The 21,600-nt window shown below is 47.5% G+C and overlaps 2 protein-coding genes across 3 annotated transcripts in view; one reads left to right on the forward strand and one right to left on the reverse strand.

Annotated features, from left to right (window-relative positions):
- Positions 1-17,699, forward strand: part of LSP1 (lymphocyte specific protein 1) — a 47,920-nt gene extending 30,221 nt beyond the window's left edge. For both annotated transcript variants that reach the window (XM_064425225.1, XM_064425226.1), the window contains exons 5-11: positions 816-944; positions 4,013-4,056; positions 4,228-4,309; positions 4,661-4,801; positions 5,620-5,700; positions 6,545-6,659; positions 16,339-17,699. In XM_064425225.1, the coding sequence (XP_064281295.1) occupies positions 816-944; positions 4,013-4,056; positions 4,228-4,309; positions 4,661-4,801; positions 5,620-5,700; positions 6,545-6,634 (567 nt within the window). In that variant the 3' untranslated portion in view covers positions 6,635-6,659; positions 16,339-17,699. The remainder of the gene's footprint in view (positions 1-815; positions 945-4,012; positions 4,057-4,227; positions 4,310-4,660; positions 4,802-5,619; positions 5,701-6,544; positions 6,660-16,338) is intronic.
- PRR33 (proline rich 33) lies at positions 10,059-12,288 on the reverse strand. Its single transcript, XM_064422691.1, has one exon. It carries the CDS (start codon positions 12,286-12,288, stop codon positions 10,678-10,680), a length of 1,611 nt encoding a protein of 536 aa, XP_064278761.1. The 3' UTR covers positions 10,059-10,677.
- Positions 17,700-21,600: the final 3,901 nt, after the last annotated feature.

Raw genomic sequence — 21,600 nt, forward strand, 5'->3', positions numbered from 1 at the left:
GGCTGGTGCCCCTCCTGCCTGCGTGCTGTGCCTTCTTGGGGTCACTGCAGGCAGCCTCTGCCCTTTTGTGAGGGGGGTGTGCTTGCTCTCAGAGTTTGTGGTGGCTTTGCCATGACCTGTCATGCTGAGGAGGAAAGTGTTATTTCTCCTGTGGCTTTGTGGGCAGTGAGTAGCTTTACAGGAGAGCTCAAATCTAAATGATACTGCTTGTTTTCCTCTCCCCAGCCTTTATCACACCTTTGGAGTACTTTGTCTTGATTGTACTTAGCATTGCATTGCTCCCAGCTGAGGTTTTTTTTGTTCTGATAATTCCTGGCTAAGGGGAGGGGGGGAGAGAGACAAAGCTGGAATTCAAGTGGTGTGCAGGTCAGGGGGCTGAGCTTCAAATATCATTTGTTATAAATGGACTTTGACTGTCTGGGGCTAGCAAGATTTTTGTATTTGAACTGTTACCCTTTCCAACCATTTATTCTAAAGGCAGCTTCTCTCTCTCCTTTTGGCCTTTAAATGAGGAATTAATGTTTTCCTATCTCAGTTGTGGTAAGAGATCTTTATAACTGATGCAAGGACCCCTTTTCATATCATTTGGGAATATTGAGCCTGCAAAATTTCTGATTCTGCCCTCCCTTCCAAATGACATATGAGCTTCTTCCTGAATGCTTCCAAATTAGATAATGTTAACTCAAAGTTTCTGTGCTTTTGTGTTTATTTAGTGTAAAGTAGGAAGCCTGAGGGATGGGAAAAAAAATCACTGTTGTTGCATAATAAGCAGTTTGACCAACTCACTTCCTGGCTTGTTTTTTTTCTGCACTTAGGAAAAGAAGAGAAGGCGAAATGATGGAGAGAAAGAAGAAACACCAGAGAAACGCCAGAAGGCCCCAAGCGTTGCCAGCCTGGAAGAGGAGGAGCTGTGCTCTGACCACACTGCAGTGTGCTCCACAAAGGTTTGTGTTCCTGGGCCCTGCTGGATGCATGACAACTGTCACAACAGAGGTCCCAGCTAGTGATGGGGAAGGATTATCCAGGTTTACAGCAATGTGGGGTGTGAATCCCATTATCCCTCCTGCTACAGGCTGGGACAAACCACCTGAGCAATTTGCCTCATCTTTCATGGCTGTCAGCCTCCTCTCCTCCTACTTTGCCTGCTTGAGCTGTTGGAGGCTGTAGCAGTCACTCTAAAAGCCTCAAGCTCCTTGAGGGCTCCAGGGAATATTGTGATACTGAGATAGCTGTGCTTTCAACTTCTGCAGTCTTTAACAAAACTCACAAGAACTTAATCTTAATGAAATTTCCCTTCCAAAGGGAAAAAACCCCAATAACTGCAACAGTGGCATTTCTCTCTTAATTAGAACAAAATGTGTGACTGAAGTTGTTTAAACAAATGGGGATTTCTGATCTCTGAAGCACTGTGTCCTTCCCAACCACATCTGTTTGCATTGGTGCTCTTGTGAAACTCCCATTATTAACACCACCTGAATTGCATCTTATGACTTGTGTTGCATTTACTACAAACCCTCACTTCTGTGTGTGTGCTTTTGAATACAATAGATACAGATAAGTGTTTCTGTACTGAATGGTTTTTTCTGCCTTTGTAAGCACCAACCTTTTTGATTGCAGGGAGGGTGAGGGAGATGGTGAGGAGTCAGTTCTAATAGCAGATTAAAAGGCTGCACAATCTTTGGAGGTTTTTTTGGGTTTTTTTTTTTGAGTTTAGCTTTGTGCTATTTTCAGCTTACTCAATATTTCCTGAGTGGGAATGATTGTATAAGTACTTTCTTTTGCATCAGTCAGTAGATGGCAAGAGGAAGGTTTCATCATCTACAGCCATCAGATTCTTGCTCTTAGTGGAGGATCCATTTTATAGCCAAATTAAAAGAGGGGAGGCAGAGTAGGTGTGGATGCAGGCTGGGTGCAAATGCCAGGTTTGAAAAGTGGTGGGGGTAGCCAAAGCATATTCCTGAAGTGGGGCTGGTTGGAAAATGTAAAAAATGCTTTCAGCAGCTTGTATGTGCAGAACCTTCTGTCCTTAAAACCCCAAAACACACATAGCTTCTCAACCTCAGCTGAACTGCTGCTGCTAGGATTGGCCCAGGGAAAGGTTTAGAGATGCAGTGTCTGTTTTGTAATGGTGATGTCAGAGCTCACCCACATACCAAGCTGGATGTAAAACTGTCCAGGAAAAATCTGTGCTTGGAAGGATGATCTTTACACCCCAGCTAAGATGATCTTTACACCCCAGCTGGTAGGGCTCTGTGAGCACTCAAAACTAAGCACACTGGCCACCAAGAAGGTGTTTTGGCACAGGAAGCTCAGCAGAATCCCTGCTTGGAGCAGAAAGGCCAAAGCACCTACCTGGGGCAGGCTAATGTTGGGGTGTTTGGGATTTAGGGGGCCATTGTGGCCTGGGGGCTGAAATAGAGGGAATGGAGGCAAAGGGGAAGTTTTGCACCAGTCCTGTTTTGTCACAGGCTGCTTGTGAGCCCTGAGCTTTGAGGCTGGCTGAATGAGCAGCTGTGGCTTCTTCTGGCCTTCAGAAAGTGCTTGGGGACCAGGGAGATGCACAATTCTCACCACAAGGAAATGCCAGGGGTGGGGGGAGGTGGTCTCCAAAATAGCACAGTGAAAGCTTGTTCCTACCTAGGCTATCATACTGAGATGTATTGTCACTTAGAGCTTTGTCTAGGCCCCTCTGTGTTTAACCTGATGCTTGTTCATGACCTTTCAGGAATGCCTGTGTATGGTTTGCACCTGCACACCATCTCCCTGGCAGGGTTGGCTTTTTCCTATTGACATGTACTTGTGTTTGGGGAGCTGGGGCAAGGCTCTACCAGATTCCCCTTTCAGGTTGGTGCTGTGCCCTGCCAGGTACAGCCTGCCCATCAGAGAGCAGGTGAAGTGTCTGAAGTCACAGCTCAGAGGCAGGCAGCAGCGAGCTGACAGCAGGCAGCCAGCCTGCCCTGCAGACAGAGCTGGCTTCTCTTGTGCTGCTTCAGGGGTCCTGCAGAGTGGCTCTCCCCAGGTCATCTCTATTAGCCAGGGTTACACTATTTGGTTGTTCTCTAATGGGCCTCGTGCTCTTGAGCACATCTGGTAAATGTGTCCTCTATGTGACACTGTCTTGTCTTCTGTTTAGCTGAAATTTAGCACTGGCATCCTGAAAGCATCTTAAAGGATCATTTAGTGTTGTTTTTTATCTGCTAACTTGGTAGGTGATGTTTCCTGTGGCAACAGGCAGCAGTTTTACAGGGGGAGAAGGCTCCTTTTTACTTGGTTGCTGCTCCTTGACTCTGTGGGAGCTGGTGTTAAGAAAGCCCCCTCTTTGGCTTCAAGGTGATTTTTCTCTCTGTATGCTTGTTTTCTGGGGCATGAAAGAGTCACAAGGTTTAGCAACATTTCAGCTTTCCTTTCCTGCAGTGGTTGTGAAGTGTTTGCTTGCCTTCCTGTCTTGGCCAAAGAGTTATTGCACAGGAGCCTGGTGCAAAGCTCTTTTTCCTGATGGCTTGACATGAAGAGCTGCCTCACAGGTGGCTTCATGTGCTGATTTGCCCTGTCTGTGTGCTTCTCTGGTGTGGACAAGTTGACCTAACCCATGCCTGTACTGTTCCTGTGCTTGGCTTCTCTTCTGCAGATGTGGTCTTTAGTTTTCTCCTTGTCTTTCTGTACTTGCCATTTCCCTTTTTGTGTCTGGCTAGGAAACCAAAGGTCTGAGAGAGACCTTCTCCTTCACCAGAGGGAGTAGAAAAAATGGTCTTGGTTGGTGTTTCAGCTGTCAGCCATTTTACACATTGTTGGTTTGCCCCTGAAATTGGCTGGGATTCTCTTCCCCTGCTTGGGAAGGGGGAAGGAGAATGCTCACTGCCACTGATCTGTAGGGGAACATGGGGGCTGAGTGAGTCACTTCTAGCCAAAATATGGGTGAGAGATGAGGGCCAAGAAATGGCCAGTTAAGGTGACCTGCATCCATCTGAGGTCCCTGGACAAAAGTCATATCTTTGTCTTTTCTCCCCTTTAGATCACGGACAGAACCGAGTCGCTGAACCGCTCAATACAGAAAAGGTATTTCTGGGCTGGCCTCAGGGTAAAGCAGGTCACTTGCTGCAGAGGGAGGTGGTCAGCAGGTCCTGCTGTGGGGAAGGGCAGGAGTGACAGGCTGCCTGTGGCTCACAGAGTCCTCCCTTCTGCCCAAGGCACTGGGGGAACCCCTTAATGCTCCTCTCTGTTCTGCAGCAACAGCATAAAGAAGAGTCAGCCTCCTCTCCCTGTGTCGAAGATTGATGACAGGCTGGAGCAGTACACACAGGCTATTGAGGTGGGTTGCTGTGCTGTGTCTGCCCCACCCTGCCAGGAGCCCTCTTTGCTGGTGTTGTTCCTGCACTGTGCCTCCCAGCCTTACCATCTGTGGGGTGATGACTAAATTGTCCTCCCTTGGATGGGAGCACTCCTTGCTCCTGTCTGTGTGTCCCTCTATAGATGAAGTAGGTTTCTTTGGCTGTCCCATGCTTATTTTCTCGTGTTCTCTGCTTAGTGTGGGCATATCTGACAGGAACTAGTAGGACTGTACAAATCTCCTTTTACACCCCCTTATCTCCAAGGTTCTTCCAGGGTTAGAAATAATCAAGAGGCACACTCTGATGGCAAACTGTCTCCATTTGTTTTCCAGACCTCCACAAAGGCTGCAAAACCTGTCCGGCAGCCCTCTCTTGACCTTCCCACCACGAGCATGATGGTGGCCAGCACAAAAAGCCTCTGGGAGACTGGGGAGGTCACAGCCCAGTCTGCTGTGAAGCCCTCAACCTGTAAGGTACAGCCCTTGGAGCACTTGCCTTGCTTGTGCCACAGGCAGGGACTGATCCCTGGGCACAGCATGCATTGACCTTGTTTGTCCTGTTGGTACATCTTGTTTGTGGGGCCTACAGGCTCCAAAGGCATTGATATTAGAGATCTTCCATCATGTTGTAAGGCTTTGCACCCTGGAGAGTCAATTTTTCTGACAGGGTCCCCAATTGTTCCTTGGTGGTACATGCCGGAAAATCTCTGTGTTACTGGTTGAAGCTCTGATTTGAAATGGGAATAAAAAGAAGCTCTGATTTGAAATGGGAATAAAATCAGCTGGTGTGGGGAATGCATGTGTCTCCTGCAGGGGCTAGGGCTGAGCTCCAGCTGTCAAGCATGAAGTTGCATCTAGTACCAAGGTGATAAATCTTGTAAACTTGGAAAATGCAGAGAGCATTACGTATTGCTCTCAGGGATTTCACTTTCTGGTTGTTGTGGGTGAGGCTGGTTCTGTAATATGTTGGTTGCAAGTCTGTTTATGAGAGCAGAATTCCTTTTGGTAGAGAAGCCTCGATGTTTACATGTCCTAAATAGTTAACAAAGTTAAGAAAATAAACATCTTGGAGCTAGTTCAGACTCTTGTGGAAGAGTTATAGGAAAACATAGGGTATACTGGGAACAGGAAGACATTTTCACAGTCATGGGTTTTAGCAGCAGCTGTTATAGGTCAGATGTGATATTATAAATAAAAAAAGGAGGTCAGATGTGTGGGTTGGAAATGGATGTGAACAAAGGCACGTTCAGCAGCATTAGCAGTGAAGGGTAATGAAAGCATCATTTTCTCAGGATATCGTGGCTGGAGACATTGTGAGTAAAAGAAGCCTTTGGGAACAGAAGGGGAATCCCAAACCTGAGAGCAATATCAAGGTGAGTTGGTGTCTGTGAGTGTGAGAGCACTTGCTCTGCTGAAAAAGAACAGAGCTGTTGGCTGGGTTGGCACTATTGAGAAGATGTTCTGTAGGGACAAGGGCTACCTGTATCTGTCAATGCAATTGCATGCTTAAGAGCTCTTCCTAACAGTGGATTGCTGTTGGTTCAGCTCTAGTGAAAATGGGGGCAAAAATACTTCTATATCCTGTAATTCTGAAAGGTCTCTTGAGTAGCATGTGGTTCTCAGCCCATGGGCTGGGAGTCCCAGCCTTCTAGGCTCAAATGGAGCTGCAAATTTGAGCAATTTTGCTCTTGTTATGCTTTTTGGCACTGAGGGTAAACAAAACATGCAAAACTAAGTGGAACTGAACCTAAGACAGTATCACTTGCAGATGGATCTGGGGCTGTGTGGCAATGTCTTCTAAAATGCAGCAAGCAGCTACTGCTCAGACTGTCTAGGCTGGCAGAGGAAGATCAAAGTATCTTGTCAGTTCCTGTGTTGAAGCTGCCAGTACCTGGTAAATCCCACAGTCTCCTGCCATGGAGAAAAACAACCCTGGCTTGGGGGTCTGGGCTCTTAGATGAGCCCTCCCTGACAATGCCTGCATTGCATCTACTTCCCTGTTGCATATCCTGTTCCTGTTGTGTTGCCTTATGCTTACAGAAGGAGGTGATGGATCTGTGCAGAGTGTTTGTGTGAAGGGGGCAAGAAGGCAGTACAGAATGGGCTCAGGGATTAAAGGCAAATTATGTTCTCCTCTGGCATCAGTTACTTGATTTTTGACTGCTTATTTAACAGAGAAAAATGCTGACTTGGGCTCTTCCTTTCTCTCCTGTTCAGTCCATTCCTTCTGGCAAAAAGTACAAATTTGTTGCAACAGGCCACGGCCAGTACAAGAAGGTGTTGATAGACGATGCTGCAGAGCAATAGTATGTCTGGAGAACTCATTAACCAGGTAGGTGGGATATGGCTCTGCTCTGTGTAACAGCCTCCTGGGCTGTTCTGGCAGGATGCTGGGGTTGTTTCTGCCAGCAGCACTTTGGGTGAGTTGGAAGGTGCTCTGTGGGAACAGCTGGAGCCTGGCTTCTGGGCCTGACTGTCTGGGCTGGAACAGAGTGGGTACACAGCAGGGGTTTGTTTTGGTCTCTGCCTTGCTGATGCTGCTGGATACCTCTGTTAGTTTAATCTGCAGGGCAGGTCTCTTAGCTGCTGCTGTTTGGGTGAAGATGTGTTTGCCTTTGCTAGTTCAAAGGAATGGTCTCTATCTGCTGTCTTTCCTTATGCTCTCTTAAGTTGCATGGAGTAGAGATAGCTGGAGGTGGGGGCTGATTTACTTCTGAAATTCAAATGTTTCTGGAGTTTAATTCCCAGGTTTCTTGAATTAATCAGGGAGAAAACTTTTAATGACTTCAGTAACCTCTTGGAACCAGTCTGTAATAAGGTTGTAGCAGGAAGGATGTGAACATCTGCTGTACTGGGTAGACCAGCAGAGCAGAAAGGACTGTTCTCTGATGTGCAGCAAGGGCAAGGAGAGCTGTGCTGCTGGCTCTGTGCTCTCTTGAAATGGCCTTTGGATCTCATGTTCCTGCTGTGTTTAGGCTCATAGATATCCTGGTGTTATCTTGAGTGGATGATAGTAGAGGGTTGTGGCAATAGAGGAATGGTGTAGAGGGAGGTGATAACTGGTTGGATCCAACTGGGCAGCATCTGGCACAGTGAATGGGGAGGAAGTTCAGGGTGAAAACAAGCTCATTCTCTTTTTTTTTCCTACTATAAAAAAAGAAGCTTTATTTCATTGCCAAGGTTAAAATAGCTCTGCCTGCTACAAAACACCTTTTGTTTCTGAATTCTTCTGGGGCTTGTGTTCCTTCTTTCCCCTCCCTCCCACCCTTAAGGAGCTGGCTTCTGAGTGTTGCATATTGTTTTGTTTGTTTAGGCTTGTTTTTTCCTTTTGTAGTGCCCATTTACAGGAGATGCCCTTTGAATGCTGCTTTGAGATGGGCAGCAGTACAAGCCCAAGACTGCCTGAAGCTGTGTTTTTAGTCCACAGAACTTCCATCCTCAACTTGCTTCTCTGCCTGTGACTTTGAGAAACCTATTGTAAGGTCTCCCCTTCGATCAGTCTCCTCTTTCTCCTGAAGTCTGTTTCAGTGCACCAGGTGGAACCTACTGAGCTTCAGTTCTCTGCAGCAAACAGGTTTTGCTAGGTTGTCAGCAGGTTTTGTTTGCCCTACCTGGTTTTCTCTGAGCAGCTCAAATGAAAGTGCCTTTGGCTCTGGTCTTTGTCCAGCAGCCTTTCTTGAAAGGCAAGGCACTGTCACAGGATGTCCCCTAGGATCCACCCAGTGCTCCAGACAGCCATGGCACAACACTGTTGTTCTCTGGGTTTGTTCACATGGAAGTATTGATTTTTTTTCTACTGTGAATAGCAAAATGGCTGTGATAGCTAAAGGAGCTTGGCTTGTTTGTGTACTTAGGTTCTTAGCTGTCTGTTTTGTATGCTCTAGCTCTCTGGGGAGCTGCTCCCCAGCTCCTCTGCATCCCCTTGAACTATATTTATCCTTTTTCCCTCCTGCTGGATCGCTGTCATGACCTTCTTGCTCCCAAACCCTTCTGGCTCACCCCTGTCACTTGCTTTACATCACCTTAGCAGCTTTCTAATTGCTTAAACACAGGTGTGTTTTTTTTTTTCTCCTTCCCTCTCTTTCTAGGCTGCAGGACCTCACTGCAGGCAATGGAACAAGGGTTTTTCTGCAAGTGTCAAGTTGGGCATTTAGCAATTGCCTGATGCCATTTGGTATTGAAAAATAGGCAAATTCTGTGCCCTGGAGCATTGCTCTTGTCTTCTTCAGCACAGCAGCTCAGGCTGGAACACCCCACAGTGACTTCCAGTGAGCAGCCATTGGTAGAAGTCTGTTGCCTACAGGGATGTGTCCTCCCATCTGTGGTACTCTTGTGTCAGGGTCTGTCTCTGCAGGATTTGCCATGCTTGCTGTGTGCCTCTGCCCTTTATATGGGGTAAAAGGGCTAAACCATGCACCCTGACCTGCTTTCCTCTGTCTCCTTCCTTCTGCTTGTGGGAATTGCTCTCCCCATCATTCCTTATCCTTCATCAATGGCATTTCCCCATCCTTCCTCCATGTGCAGTGGGGCTGGGGTGTGAATGCAGCCTGACTGGAAGCCCAGCAGATGCAAAACCTAAGCCTTGGGTGAGAGTTGCTGGTTTGCTCTGGGTGGTTGTCCTCAGTGCAGGACAAAAGCTGCTTTAAAGCACAAGTGCTTCTTAAACCACCTTCACTTAGTCTCCCAAATGTAATTGATGTTGGCTGCTGTGCTTCCTGCCAGTACTGTGGCTCTTGTGCATAGAGACCTTTGTGCAGAGGCATCCATCTGGCTGCGCTGCAGTGAGGTGCCATTTATCATTCTCTGGTAAGGCTGCCTTTATCTGCTTTACATGTTTTACACTGCACTCTTTACATTTTTATGGCTGTGCTGCTGTGTGGATGTTTCTCTGTAGCCTTCACTTGCAGCAATGTTAAATTATCCTGCAGAGGCTTACCTAGGATTCACTTGTGATTTCCATCCTCTTGTTACCTTTTTCTTTGAAAACTGGGGGTTTGAAGAAATCCCCTCCTTAAATAATTGGGTTATCCTTACTTGCTTTTTGCCCTTTGATTAGGGAAGGGGTTACAGAATAGAGATAAGACTGGTAAAGTGAAAACTTAAGAGAAAGTTTGCTAAATGAACAGCTCTTATAGCATCACTGAAAATAGGAAGACTTCAAAAAAGGCAAAAGGGACTCTGTTTCTAAGTCTGTTTGCAGTTTGGCCTGAGGAACTGTTGGTCAGTTCCATACTCTCTGTGCATGTAAAAGGAAACTCTGTACACAGCTCTTTATATTCTGTTTGGGCTAAACATAGCAATCCTATATTAGCTGTGTAGGAACACCCCAGCAAGTCCAAGTCCCTTGTGAAACAGAAATAACCAATCTTTCATGCTCACAAGCCTGCTGGCAGTGGAGTCACAAAGGGCAATACTGGAAAGCCCTGTTGTTTCTGTGAGTGGGCAGAGTTGGGGATTTTCCTTTTAAATGCCCTTTTTTCAGGATGTCAGGGACAAGCAGGTGTGCAACTGTCATGATGTTCACCCTGAAAATGAGACTACACGTGGTTAGCAGAACCCCTCAGAAACCAGCACCTTGTTAAATACAGAGTTGGATACCCACATGCTAAAGCAGGGTCTTGTTGGTTATAGTGGAAACATTAACCATCAGCTATTGTGGAGAAAACACATACAGAACTTGATTATTGAACCAAAATTATTCTTGTGTGAATTATTATTTAGTAGACTGGCCTAGGAGGATGTCAGATGATGCCCATTTTGATAGGCAGATGAAATGCTTGGTGAGAGCAAGATTTCTTACTCTGTCTCTTGTCTGTGCCTTGGGTGAAAGGATGAGTTTCCATTTTGTTCTCAGCAAATGGGTGTGGGGCACACTTTCAGTGGAGGAGTTAGAGGCTGTACGTACCCTCTTTGGTTTCTAAGATGCTCCCTAGAGATGTGGAGCAACCCAGATTCTTTCATTTCAGATGCAACTGCTGCTGTTCCTAGGATCAATCTCTTAGATAAATGCAACAAAAAAAATTCAGATTCCATTATCCTATTCTAAACTGGTCTTTTTTTCTATAGGCAGCTTGTCCTCTTCCCTGTGTGCCTTCAATCTGTTACTGCCTCCAGTGATTGTTGTTGACTCTTCCTAAAACAAACATGTTTGTTTTCCTGTGACCTGTGGATGCGGTAGTTACACATTTGAGCTTTCAAATTTATGGAGAGTAATCCTTAAACCTGCAGCATGTGGGGCGGCTGGCTTGGAGGGGTTTTATTTAATTTCCTTTTTTCCTTGCACTTGGCTCCACTGGGCAGTCAGCGGGGTCAGAGGCTGGTGCCCCTCCGAGGCGTGGAGCAGCCTGGCGTCAGTGGACCGACCATCCGGATGCCGTTCTGTTGAAGCTCTTGGCGTGCTCCTCGGCCCCTTTGGGCCGGAAGCGGCTCACCTCGAACACGGTGCTGATCTTGGTCATGGGCTTGGCAGCCAGTTCCTTCAGCTTCCGGGCGTCAAAGCGCGGCTTGTGTAGAAGGATGGGTAAGCGGCGGGGAAGGAAGAAGCCTTCTTCCTTCTGTGGCTTCTTCTCTTCTGCTTGCTGCTTCTTCTCCTTGCCGAGTGCCACCTGGTATAAAATGGCATCCCACATTCTCATGGCTTTCGATTTAACCAGCATGCAGTCTTGTTTGATGACTGCTTGAGCAGCATCCTCTTTATTCCCTTCCTCCTGTTCCAGATTTTCTGGCTTGGACTCTGGGAAGCTGGTTGCTTCTGGCTGCACCATCAAGTGCTTCCTGAGGCGATGCCAGCCACTGGCACTGGTTCCAGGAGGTCTTGGTGCTTCTCCTGATGACAGTACTGGCTCAGCCTTGGGGGGACAGCTGGTGCTGGGTAAGCTGGGATTCATCTGGGGTTCAGTGACGTGTTCTGCCTTGGTGTCTGTGGACGTGGACCCGGTACCTTCAGCTTGTGCTGGAGTCACTGTTGCTGGGCGTGCTTGCCTCCAGGGAGCGCTGGATGTTGATGGTTCTGGGATGTCTCTGTCTTGTTCCAGTAATTCAGGAGCTGTCTTGGATCTGGATATTTCAGTGTCACTTCCATGGGTTGTAGGCTTACTGGTGTGGGCATCAGAGGTGCTGGGCTTCTCCGTAGGAACAGGCTTGGGAGCCTGATCAGGAGGCTCTGTCTCTGCAGCAGGAACGAGGGGAGGTTTTGGCAAGGGGGGAGCAGCCTTGCTGTCTTTAAGTGAGGTTGGTGTCTGCTCTGGAGGTGGTTCAGAGCTGCTTGTTTGAGGCGCTGGGGTAGTAGGCCTTTTGTCTTCATGGCTGACAGTTCCTTGGGTCGGGTTTGGTGTGGGAGTCTTAGCCCTGGGTGGCTTGACACTGTGGAAAAACGTGTTCACCTTGGTGACATAGGTAACCTCCAGTGCCCTTTCTTTGCTGGGTGTACTGGAAGGAGGAGGCTGGGAGAAAACAGATACTGAAGGGTCAGATGGAGAGGGAAGGTGGGAGCCCATGCCTTCAGGCTGCTGTGGAGTCTCAGGAGCTTCTGGCTTCTGCAGCAGGGGCATGGCTGAGGAGGCTGTGAGCTTGACGTGTTCGGCGATGCGCCGCTGCTCGGTGACCTTCAGCGCGAAAGGCTTCCCCTTGCGGAACGGGGAGGGCGCGCGGTGGCCGACGGGCCTGACGGAGAGCTGGGTGGGCAGCGGGGCACAGGGGGCTGCTGTGGCCTCAGGGCTCTCTGCAGCTGGGGCAGCGCTCTCTGCACGCTCTTGGTCGGGGCTGGCTTCGTTGACAGGCGAAAGGCTGGAGCGGAAGGCCTTGCCCTGCTCCGAGGTGAGGATGGCGTTCTTCCTGGCTGCCTTCTTCAGCAGCCGCTGCAGCCGCAGGTTGTCCTTCCCAGGCTTTGGTAGGGTGGGAGGGGGAGAAAGGGGGTGGTGGTTGGGAATAGGCTGGGTGGAGGATGATACTGTTATCAGCATTGTCATTTCCTGCAAGAAAAGACCAAGTTTAGAGTTGGTGTGGGCTTTAGCACTGGGCTGCATTCTGAAATATTTATATACAAGTCCTCCTCTTCCTCTGTCTAAAAGCTATGGAGTCAGTATTGCGAGAGAAGAGCATCAGTCTTTGTTTAGTTACTCTCCTGAGGTAACCTCAGCCAGTCTTGAGGGTGGGTGTGGCAGGGCAAGAGATGTCCTGGGGGGAAGCTGTATTGCCAAACCTGGAGCCCTTCTGCTCCTGGCATGAGCACAGTGAGAGCTCCTGGGGACCCCAGATGTTCGTGTCTTGGCAAGCCCTAATGGGATTTGGAAGGAAATGTCAAGGGAAACAAAGTGGGTTTGAAATTTTGAAGCTTTGAAACAACTCCAGAGGCAAAAAGCAGGAATGTTTCATGGCTTTCCAAATTTCAGTTATTAATACTCTGATACAATGTTACATACAACAGAACAGCCATAAACTACATGTGTCATTTGAATCAAAGTCAATGCTGGCCTTGATTCATTTCAGCTGGCATGAAGACACCCCTGTGAAATACAGGCTTCTCAGAAGCTCTGTTTATCAGTGGGGAAGTGCTTTGTCACAGCACTGACTCTGGCTGGTTGTCTCTCACTGCATGAAGCACAGGGACAACATTTTCCTCTGAGATAAAACCAAGTTTTCCCTTTCCATTGGAAGGCTTTCCCCATCTTGCCTTTTTCACTCATTCTTGAATGAAGCAGCAATGGCTTGCGCTCTGTGTCAGGTTTAATCTGCAGTGGTAATTGCAGCCCTTTGGCCAATACCGGGCTGCTCCTGCAGGGATGCATGGCTGCTTTTCCTGCTCTTTATTGTAACTCATCAGTGCCTCCTTTTTGGTGAGTGCTGGTCGGTGAAGCTCAGTGAGTGATCAGGGAGCACAGTGGAGCTAAGGGTTTGTGTTGGGGATGCAAAGATAAAACTTGTCTCTGTTCTCTCCTTTCTCTTCCTGAGCAAGCTGGGGAGCACCAAACAGCCTGTGACCTGCAATGACTCTTTGGCAGCCCCAGGAAGGAAATCTGACTCTATCCTGGCTCTTGCTCAGCACAGAGTTGCTGAGTTTTGCCATGAAATGAGGCATAAATCACTGAGCCCCTTAATCCCTGGTGCTGGATGCAACTGAGCATCCTGAAACAAGGAAGGGGAAGGCAGGGTGATGTCAGGCTTGCCTGGGGGCCCATTTATTTCATGTGCTGTGTCCTGCTCCTGGTGGCTCCCAGCCTGCTCTGGTTAGTGTGGGTGTGTAATGTGATATACCTGCTGTGTGGGGAAAACTATCCTGATTAGAGCTCTGGAAAGTGCAGAACAGCTATTTGTGCTTGAGTGCCCAGTGCTGGCTTTGGGCTTGCAGTGCTGCTGTCAGCACTGGGCTGGGAAGGTGATCCATACCCAGCAAGCAGGTGGTGTGTCTGCCAAAACTGGTTGGCCATGGTGGGAGAAGGATGGCTTTTCTTTTTTTTAAGGCAGCAGCAAATAAAAGCACTGGAGAGGTGGCATGTTGAGCTCAAAAGCTTCAAGGCCTCAGCGTGGTGGATGAGCTGCCCTCCAGAGGCTGTGGTGGGCAGGGTACAGGCAGTGTCCAGCAAGTGGTGCATTCAGTACCAGAGACATGGATCTGCTGGAGCAAGTCCTGAGGAGGACCACGAAAATGATCAGAGGGATGGAACACTTCTATGAGGACAGGCTTGAGAGAGTTAGGGCTCTTCATCCTGGAGAAGTGAAGGCTCTGGGGAGACTTTATTATGGCCTTTAAATATGTAAAGTTGCCTCATAAGAGAGATGGGGACAGGAGTTTTAGTAGGGCATGTTGCAATAGAATAAAGGTAAAGCTTTTAAACTAAGAGGGTAGATTCACACTAGATATAAGGAAGATGTTTGGTGGTTTTTTTTTTTATCATGAGGGTGTTGAAACACTGGAACGGGTTTCTCAGAGAGGTGGTGCATGCCCTATCCCTGGAAACATTCCAGGTTAGGCTGGATGGGGGTCTGGGCAGCCTGATTTAGTTGCAGATGTCCCTGTTCATTGCATGGGTGTTGGATTAGATGACCTTTAAAGGTCCCTTTCAACTAAAGGTCCCATTCAAGCTATTCTATCATTCTATGATTTGCTTTAGCTGTAGGCATGAGAGACCTGCTGTTTTCTGTGAGGGGGCTTGGAGGGGATTTGTGTCAGCTGGGGGTGACAACTGTTGGACATTCCCAGTGTCTTATCAGCTTCATTCCTTAGGCACAAGGCTGTCATTAGGATTTGCTTTGTTCTAGGAGCTACTCTTAGAGGCAAGTCTGCACTGTTCCAAAAAAAGGCTGAGAGCCCATTCCTTTGTCATATACCTGCTTTCCTCCCCAGCCTCATGGGTGTTTTAGGTCCTTCTGGGTCAGAAAGGCAAAATGTCTCAGTTGGAGGGACATGTAGGTACTTTTGTGTGACACTGCTCTGGCTCTTTTTGTGTAGGAATTGGTATTTGTTTATGGGGGTTTTTTTGTGCCTTTTTAAAAACCTGCTGAAGGGTGAGCAAATATCTGCACTTCATGGTAGGATTTATTGTGGAATGACTTAATCTGCTTCTGTTTAATGTGGTCCCATGGACAGCCTGTACTACAAGATGAGCTATGGTCCAGCAGCACTGGTAAACCAGATTTATAAGGTTGACCTGCTTCAGGCTTGTGTAGGGAATACTAAAGAGGCAGGGCAGTGAACTTCCCAGCTACTGATCAGCTCTTGGAGTGTTTTCCTTGTCCTATGGACTGCTGCACTCCAGAAAAATGCAGCTCCCCACGTAAGTCAGAGAAGGAGCTTGCCTGGGATTTGCTGCAAGCTGCCAGATGCTGCTGAGGGGGGCATGGGGGCTCTCAGAGTTTAGTATGCACACACCAGGAAAATCCCTTTGCTCCCAAAGTCAGAGGCTGCTTCATGCTGTATAACCTCAAGGTTTGTTGTCTCTTACAAATAGTCTCTGCTTTAAAAATCACTCTTGTTCCTATCTCAGCATCCCATCTGACTTGAAACCTGCTGTGCTGTGGGTCTTGGGGTCCTTATGGGTGGTGACTTCCATGGCATGTGACTGTACTGGAATCTGTGTGCTTGACTAATGGAGCAGTGAGATGCTGAGAGACAGCAAAAGGAAATCAGCTGTTAATTTATTTGTCTTCCCTGTCATGCCTGGCTTTGTTTTGAATCTCCTTCAGAGCTTTGTGTGCTCAGGAGAAATTCTCATCAAGGAAGATTTGTCTTCTCCCTTGCCACCTAATGAAGCAAAAATAAAGGGGCAGACAAATTTGCTTTATTGCCAGTGGAAAGGCTGGAGCTGAAAGCCTGGGGATAATAGGGGAAGCACTGCCTGAGAAACTTGTGTGGGTTTGTGATAAGCTAGAAGGAGGTGAACCTTGAAGTCAAGAGGCTTTCAAAGGGTTAAGTTCCTCTGCTGCTGGTTGAGCTCCCATGGGTGGATGGATGCTCATCCACTCTTGGACCCCAACTGTTCTCCTGACTTGGCTCCATTTGCAGTCAGCCCCAAATCGGGAATAGTGGGGAGAGTGTCAGCATGCAGGAGTCGTTTATCAAGTGATGGAAAAGTCATTTGTGTGCTGGAGCCCCTTGGCTGCACCAGCTGTCGTGCGTGGAGCAGATGGAGAGCTGCAGGAACCCAACACTGCTGCAGATGGTCCCAAGCAGAGCTGCGGCTGTCAGGGGCTGTGGGGACACTCTCTGCTTTAGTGGCTTTCTTGGGCTTGGGAGGAAGCCTGTGAAACTCTTTTATTGGGGCGGGGGACAGTGTGGCAGGAGTGCAGCCATGACCTCTGCGGGGCGTGCAGCCCTCGGCATCTCCTCTGCCATGGGCATGGACATTCCCAGCACAGTTCACTTATGCCAAAGCTTTATGATTCACAGGGCTTTGTGAAAATGGGTGGGAGAAACCAACCTGTAATTGCTGGAGGAGATACAGTTTTTGTGTAGCCCAGGGTATTGCTCGTGAGTGGCCAAATGACATCCATAACATTGTTTTCTTGTCTTGCAGCTGAGCTTGGTCCTGACTCACTGCGACCCTCCATGCCACTATTTCCTCTGCTCCACAGAAGATAATTGAAGGATGTTTCTCTTCTCCTGACTGCTGTCAGTCTGCTTTGGATACAGCCTGGCTCCTCTTGGGGTTTGAGCAATACCCCACACTGCCTCCAGATGGATGAAAGGAACTAGATCAGCTGAGAAAACTCATTCCTGTTTTAACTTTCTATGTGACTCCTTGGCTTTTTTTTCTATATTTTTTTAAATCTGTCTCTGCTATGGAGATGAGTGGTTCTGTTCCCTCACCTGAAGTGTTGGAAGAGAGGGATCTGCTGCCCTGCTGAGCAGGCAAGGCTTTTGTTATGTGATTAAGAATTTCTGGTTTTGTGGCCCTTGGTGGGTGGGTGGCGGCAGAGAAGGGAACTCAGCAGAAATCTACTGAAGAATTGATGTTTGAAATGAGGGCAGTGGGCAGGTCCTGAGTGTAAAAAGACTGTAAGGGGAGTGTGATGAGAGTGCAAGGACCACTTGTCACTTGGTTGGTGCCAGCTGTGGGTCAAGTCTTGCCCTGTTTATGATGCAGCCTCTGTCCCTCTGTCATCTGCTTTGAGGGACTTCCATCACTGCTGTGTACATCAAACTGCATTCAATTTAGTCTTTTCTTTTTTCCCAGATCATTCTTTAATCAGTTATGTACCCATGCCAAAATGTTCCTGCCACTTTTCTGTCTCAGTTGGGCCATAGCAGCTTTGTTTCAAATAGCTGCTGCCTTCCTCTGCCTAAGATGGATTGGAGATCTCCTTTCCCAGGTGAGGAGTGCTGACCACTGGTGTTATCTCCCTTCTCTGGGAAGGTGATTTCCTCATTCTCTAACCTGTGGGCTGCAGTGCCAGTGACTGAAGCACTTCTAAAAGTTAGATGTGGTGGCACCTTGGTATCTTGTGAGCTGTGTTCCTGAGGCTGAGCAGGATATCTGGGAAATGGCTGCTGCTGCTGGAAGCTATCTTGGTGAAATGGCATCCTGGTGAATTGTTTGGGGAGACCGAGGCTTGCTGTGAATGTGAGGAAACTGAGTCCCTCAAGAGTGGCATGTCTGGCCTTGGGCCTGAGGTCTGCAAATCAGCTTCTAGGGTTGTTCCTGAACTCTCCTATGTCTTCATACTTCATGGTGTTAACATGTCCCCCATCCCCTCTTTAGTCTCGTTCCTACCTTCTTCCTACATCAACATAATTTTGCAACTTATTTCTACCCTCCTGGAGGAGGGAGGGCAGCTTGTTTTTCCTCCTGCATCAGTGTGATTTCTGCTTAAAACTTTCTGCCCCCTGGATTTTCTTTTTTTGGTAAGCATTTAATAAAATTTGAAGATGTTGTAATGATGGCAGCTCTGAGGATTTTGTTCATATAGGAGTCTGCAGCAAAGCTGTTTTCCAAGACCTTGAAACTCTGCTTGAATGTGAGGTGGAGGAGAAGAAGCATCAGTCTGAATGACAAGAAGAAAAGGAGCTTGGCATATTCAGGAAAGGGGCTTTCTGTGTGCCTGCCCCATCTACATCCATGCTATTTTTGCTGTACTTTTCATTGGGAGTAATTGTAATTCCCCTCTAAAAGGGGAAGGAGTAATGCTTGGGTGAGCAATGGAGCAGCCTGCAGAGACTTCCTGGGGAGTGTGATCTGCTAGGAGAAGCACAGAGCTGAACTCCCCAGGTAAGAGACCTGAGCAACATCACAGGCTTCAACCAAAATCACTGGTGATATCAACTATTAAAAAATAAAAATCCTCTGAATCCTGCTCATCCAGCTTTGATAAGGTCAGTATAGCTGTCTGTACTGGAGCCCAGCACACTAATGAGCTGATGGCTCTATCTGGAACCATCTACCTTTTTATGGAAGAACCTTTTTATGGGGGCGACCTTCCAAGTAATAACACTTTTATGATGTAGAGACAATGGAGAGCTTGTGCTATCCTAACACTTTAGGAAAGGGTAGGTGCGGAAGGAGAATTCCAAATATAACTTCTTGCATTTCTGATGATTGGTACCCTTGTTCTCTCCATCCTCTGCTTCAGTTCTGGGAATGGAGGAATTCAAGGGGTCCTCAAAGCACTGAGCAGCATGGCCCCATTTTCCTCCCTTCAGCCCTTCCTCTGCTGTGCTGGGATTTTCAAGTGGGGCTGGAGCAGGAGCAGAGCTCTGGCTTGAGGTGAAAATAACACTACTTTGCATGTGTGCAAACTGGTTGCACTGATTTTTCAATACAGTTCTGTAGCTGGCAGGTGGAAATGATGGCTGAAAACTTCTCCAGTTACTACTCCTGTGCCCTGCCAGTTTGGAGAGGGCAGAGAAGGCCCTAAAGGCTGTTTGTGTGAGATTCCTCCTCTAAGGAGGGTTAATTTGCAGAGTATATTTTCTCCACTTAAAGCCCACAAGGGACCAAGCTGTGGTTTCAATAAACAACTGCTGTAATTCAGGTTGTGGTGACAGCAGGGAAGTGAGCAGGTTGTGGGAGACCAGAGCTCTCTAGTGGTGGTCAGGAACCAGGGAGAGAACTGGCTCGGAGTGAATGTGTGCAGCTCTTTATGAGGTACTTACATCTGCCAGGGGAATGTTTCCACAGCTGAATTAACTTGATGCTGTGCTGTTTCTCCTCCCAAAGGAACATGGTGTGCACAGGGTGGTGGGACTGACAGTGGGGTTACCAGAATCTTCCCCTACCTCCCCAAAATGAAAAAAAGGGATGCTGGGGCTGAGATATGCTGGATGTGCATTTTGGGCAATGCTAAGAGGGGATGAGGGCATGGAGGCTCATCTCTTCCCTCAGCAGGAACCTGTAGGGACCTGTGGCTGATTTTGTGAGTGAAGGAGAGCAGGCTGGTGCCACTCTGCAGCAGTTACTGCTCTGGTGTCAGTTGCTGACTGCTTCCTCTCTTTCCTCTGTTCATTTTACCCAGCATTGTGGTTTCTGCAGTACTGGCATCTCAGAGGCTTCTGCTATGAGACCTTAGCTCTGTCTTCTCCTGAGACTGCTGCATTTTGAGCTTAGCAAGGACAAACTGTCACACTGAGTGAGTCTTGCAGGATTAGTTTTTACCATCAAAAGCCTGGTGGAGAGGAGTGATGCTTTCCTGATGCCTGCATCTGCTAGCTGCCTGCATCCCCTGTGCTGCCATGCTTCCCCAAATTGCCATCCCCTTGGCAGGTTGGCAGTGCCCAAAAAGAGAGACTGGGAACCCCTGTGTGGGCTCTCAGTGCTCTGAGCTGGTGGCATACCTTGAGGTGTTGTTTCTTTACCCATCTTGTCTAGATTATGCAGAAGGGGAACATAATTTTGGCAGCATCGGCTTGGAAATAAATCTGTGGAGGCTCTAGTGTTACTGAAATGTGCTGTTTGTTTTTCTGTGGCAGGCTTCAGGACTGCTTTATTCCCCAACAGGGTCTAACAGATGAATTCTACATGAATGTATGCAAGATGGGATTGAAAAATGTGGTCCATGACTACTGTAATGCTATAAAACAGCATTATTTAAACTTGGGGGAAACTTAAATAGTGGAAAACTCAAGGCTGTTTTGAGTGCTACGTCTTCATGTAAAACTTATTCTGCCTCAAGACTGGGGGCTGGACTTCATCTGGTTCTCTTTCCAGGTATAAAATAATTACAGGTTCATTTTTACATCCATCCTAGTGTACATGTGAGCATGCTAATTATCAGACCTCTGCTCAGCCCTTGTTTGCAGCTCTGCACTGGGTGGTAATGGACATAAGAGTCTAGAGTTTCCAAATGACTTTGTTCCTTGAAATGTGTCTGCAGCTTCTGCTCTTTGAAGGAAAGGTCAGCCTTGGGGACACCTGAGCCTGAATATCAGAGCTTTGCCTCCTGCCACCACCACCTTTGGGAAGGAAAATAAACAAGCTCAAAGAGCAGGGTGGCTATAAATACTGAGGTGGCAGCTGATATGCTGCTGAACAAGGCTCTGAGCTTGGTCTGTTGGTAACTCCTTGCCAGCTCAAGACATTTTCCCTGATGCTGCATTATATCTGTATATAAGCAGGTTAAGAGAGAAAATGTATTTCACATTGACAAAAGTGCAGTTGGAGCTAGGATTTACTTTAGAAATGGAACCATTCCAAGGATCCTGATGTTGAGACAGGTTGTTCCCCTGGAATTTTGCATTGGTTGCAGCGGAGTGATTTGATTTAGATCACAAATTTTCAGAAAAGTGCTTCTTCTCTTCCTGATAACTCTCAGAAATAGTGGCTTAGCAATGCTGAAGACCAGCATTAAATAAATAGAAAAAAGTGTCATGGACTTGGGACATGTGAGGATGATGGGAAGAATGGGGGAAGGTTGAGTAAAAGTAAGGGGGAGATCCCACTTGGATTTATACAAGTGAGCCCTTTAAGGCATGAAAGCAGCAAATTCCAAGTGTAATTATCCAATGAGATGCTTGGTTGGATAGGTGGGTCTTCCCCAAGGTTGTGGAGCAGCTGTGAGCACCATGACTGGTCTCCTGCCTTGCTCACCCCATCTGGGGACATAAAACTGCAGCTCCAGGCATTGGTCCTGACTCCCATCCTGCTGCTCAGTCATCATCCTCACTGTCAACCTCTCTCATCCATTTAGGTGTAAATAGTGTGAGGATGAGACCTAGCCCCTCTCTTGAATGGCCCACCCTGACTTATCCTTGGAGAGGTACCTAGACTAAATCTAGGGTGTCCAGGCAGGATCCCCTGAATCCCACTGGGATTGTGCCTTAGTTGTCTAAAGCAGATGCAGCAAGGACATGTCCCAGGGAAAACAAATGAGTGATGGAGGAACAGTCTACCACAAAAATCAGAAATCAATATTAACTAAAAAACACCCCAAAAAACAAACCAAAAAGAAATGTATTACTTACTGATGTGTAATTTGTTTCCATCTGAAATCATTTGCATGTTGGGAGCATCATGCTACTCAGTCCAGTTTACAAAATTTAACAGGTGATTGTTCCTTTGAGATCATGCCAGGTGCTGGTTGGTTGTGACTTCTACAGCCCTGTAGGTCAGTTCAAAACATCAGATAGAAAAGCGTTTATGGTAGTCACTAAGTAAAAGAGGTTTCTCAAAAATAAATAAAGGGACTTTTTAAAAGCATTAAAGTTCTAACACCTAAAATTAGAGTGAAGAGGGGCTATCGAGTGACACCTCTGCGTGCTCCCAACTTTGGCTCTGCAAAGTTCAGCATCTGAAGTACTGGAGAGGTGAAGGGCAGAGGATGGTGATGGTGCCAGGACAGCTATT

This window comes from Passer domesticus, chromosome 6 (assembly GCF_036417665.1).
Source record: "Passer domesticus isolate bPasDom1 chromosome 6, bPasDom1.hap1, whole genome shotgun sequence".
NCBI classification, from domain to species: domain Eukaryota; kingdom Metazoa; phylum Chordata; class Aves; order Passeriformes; family Passeridae; genus Passer; species Passer domesticus.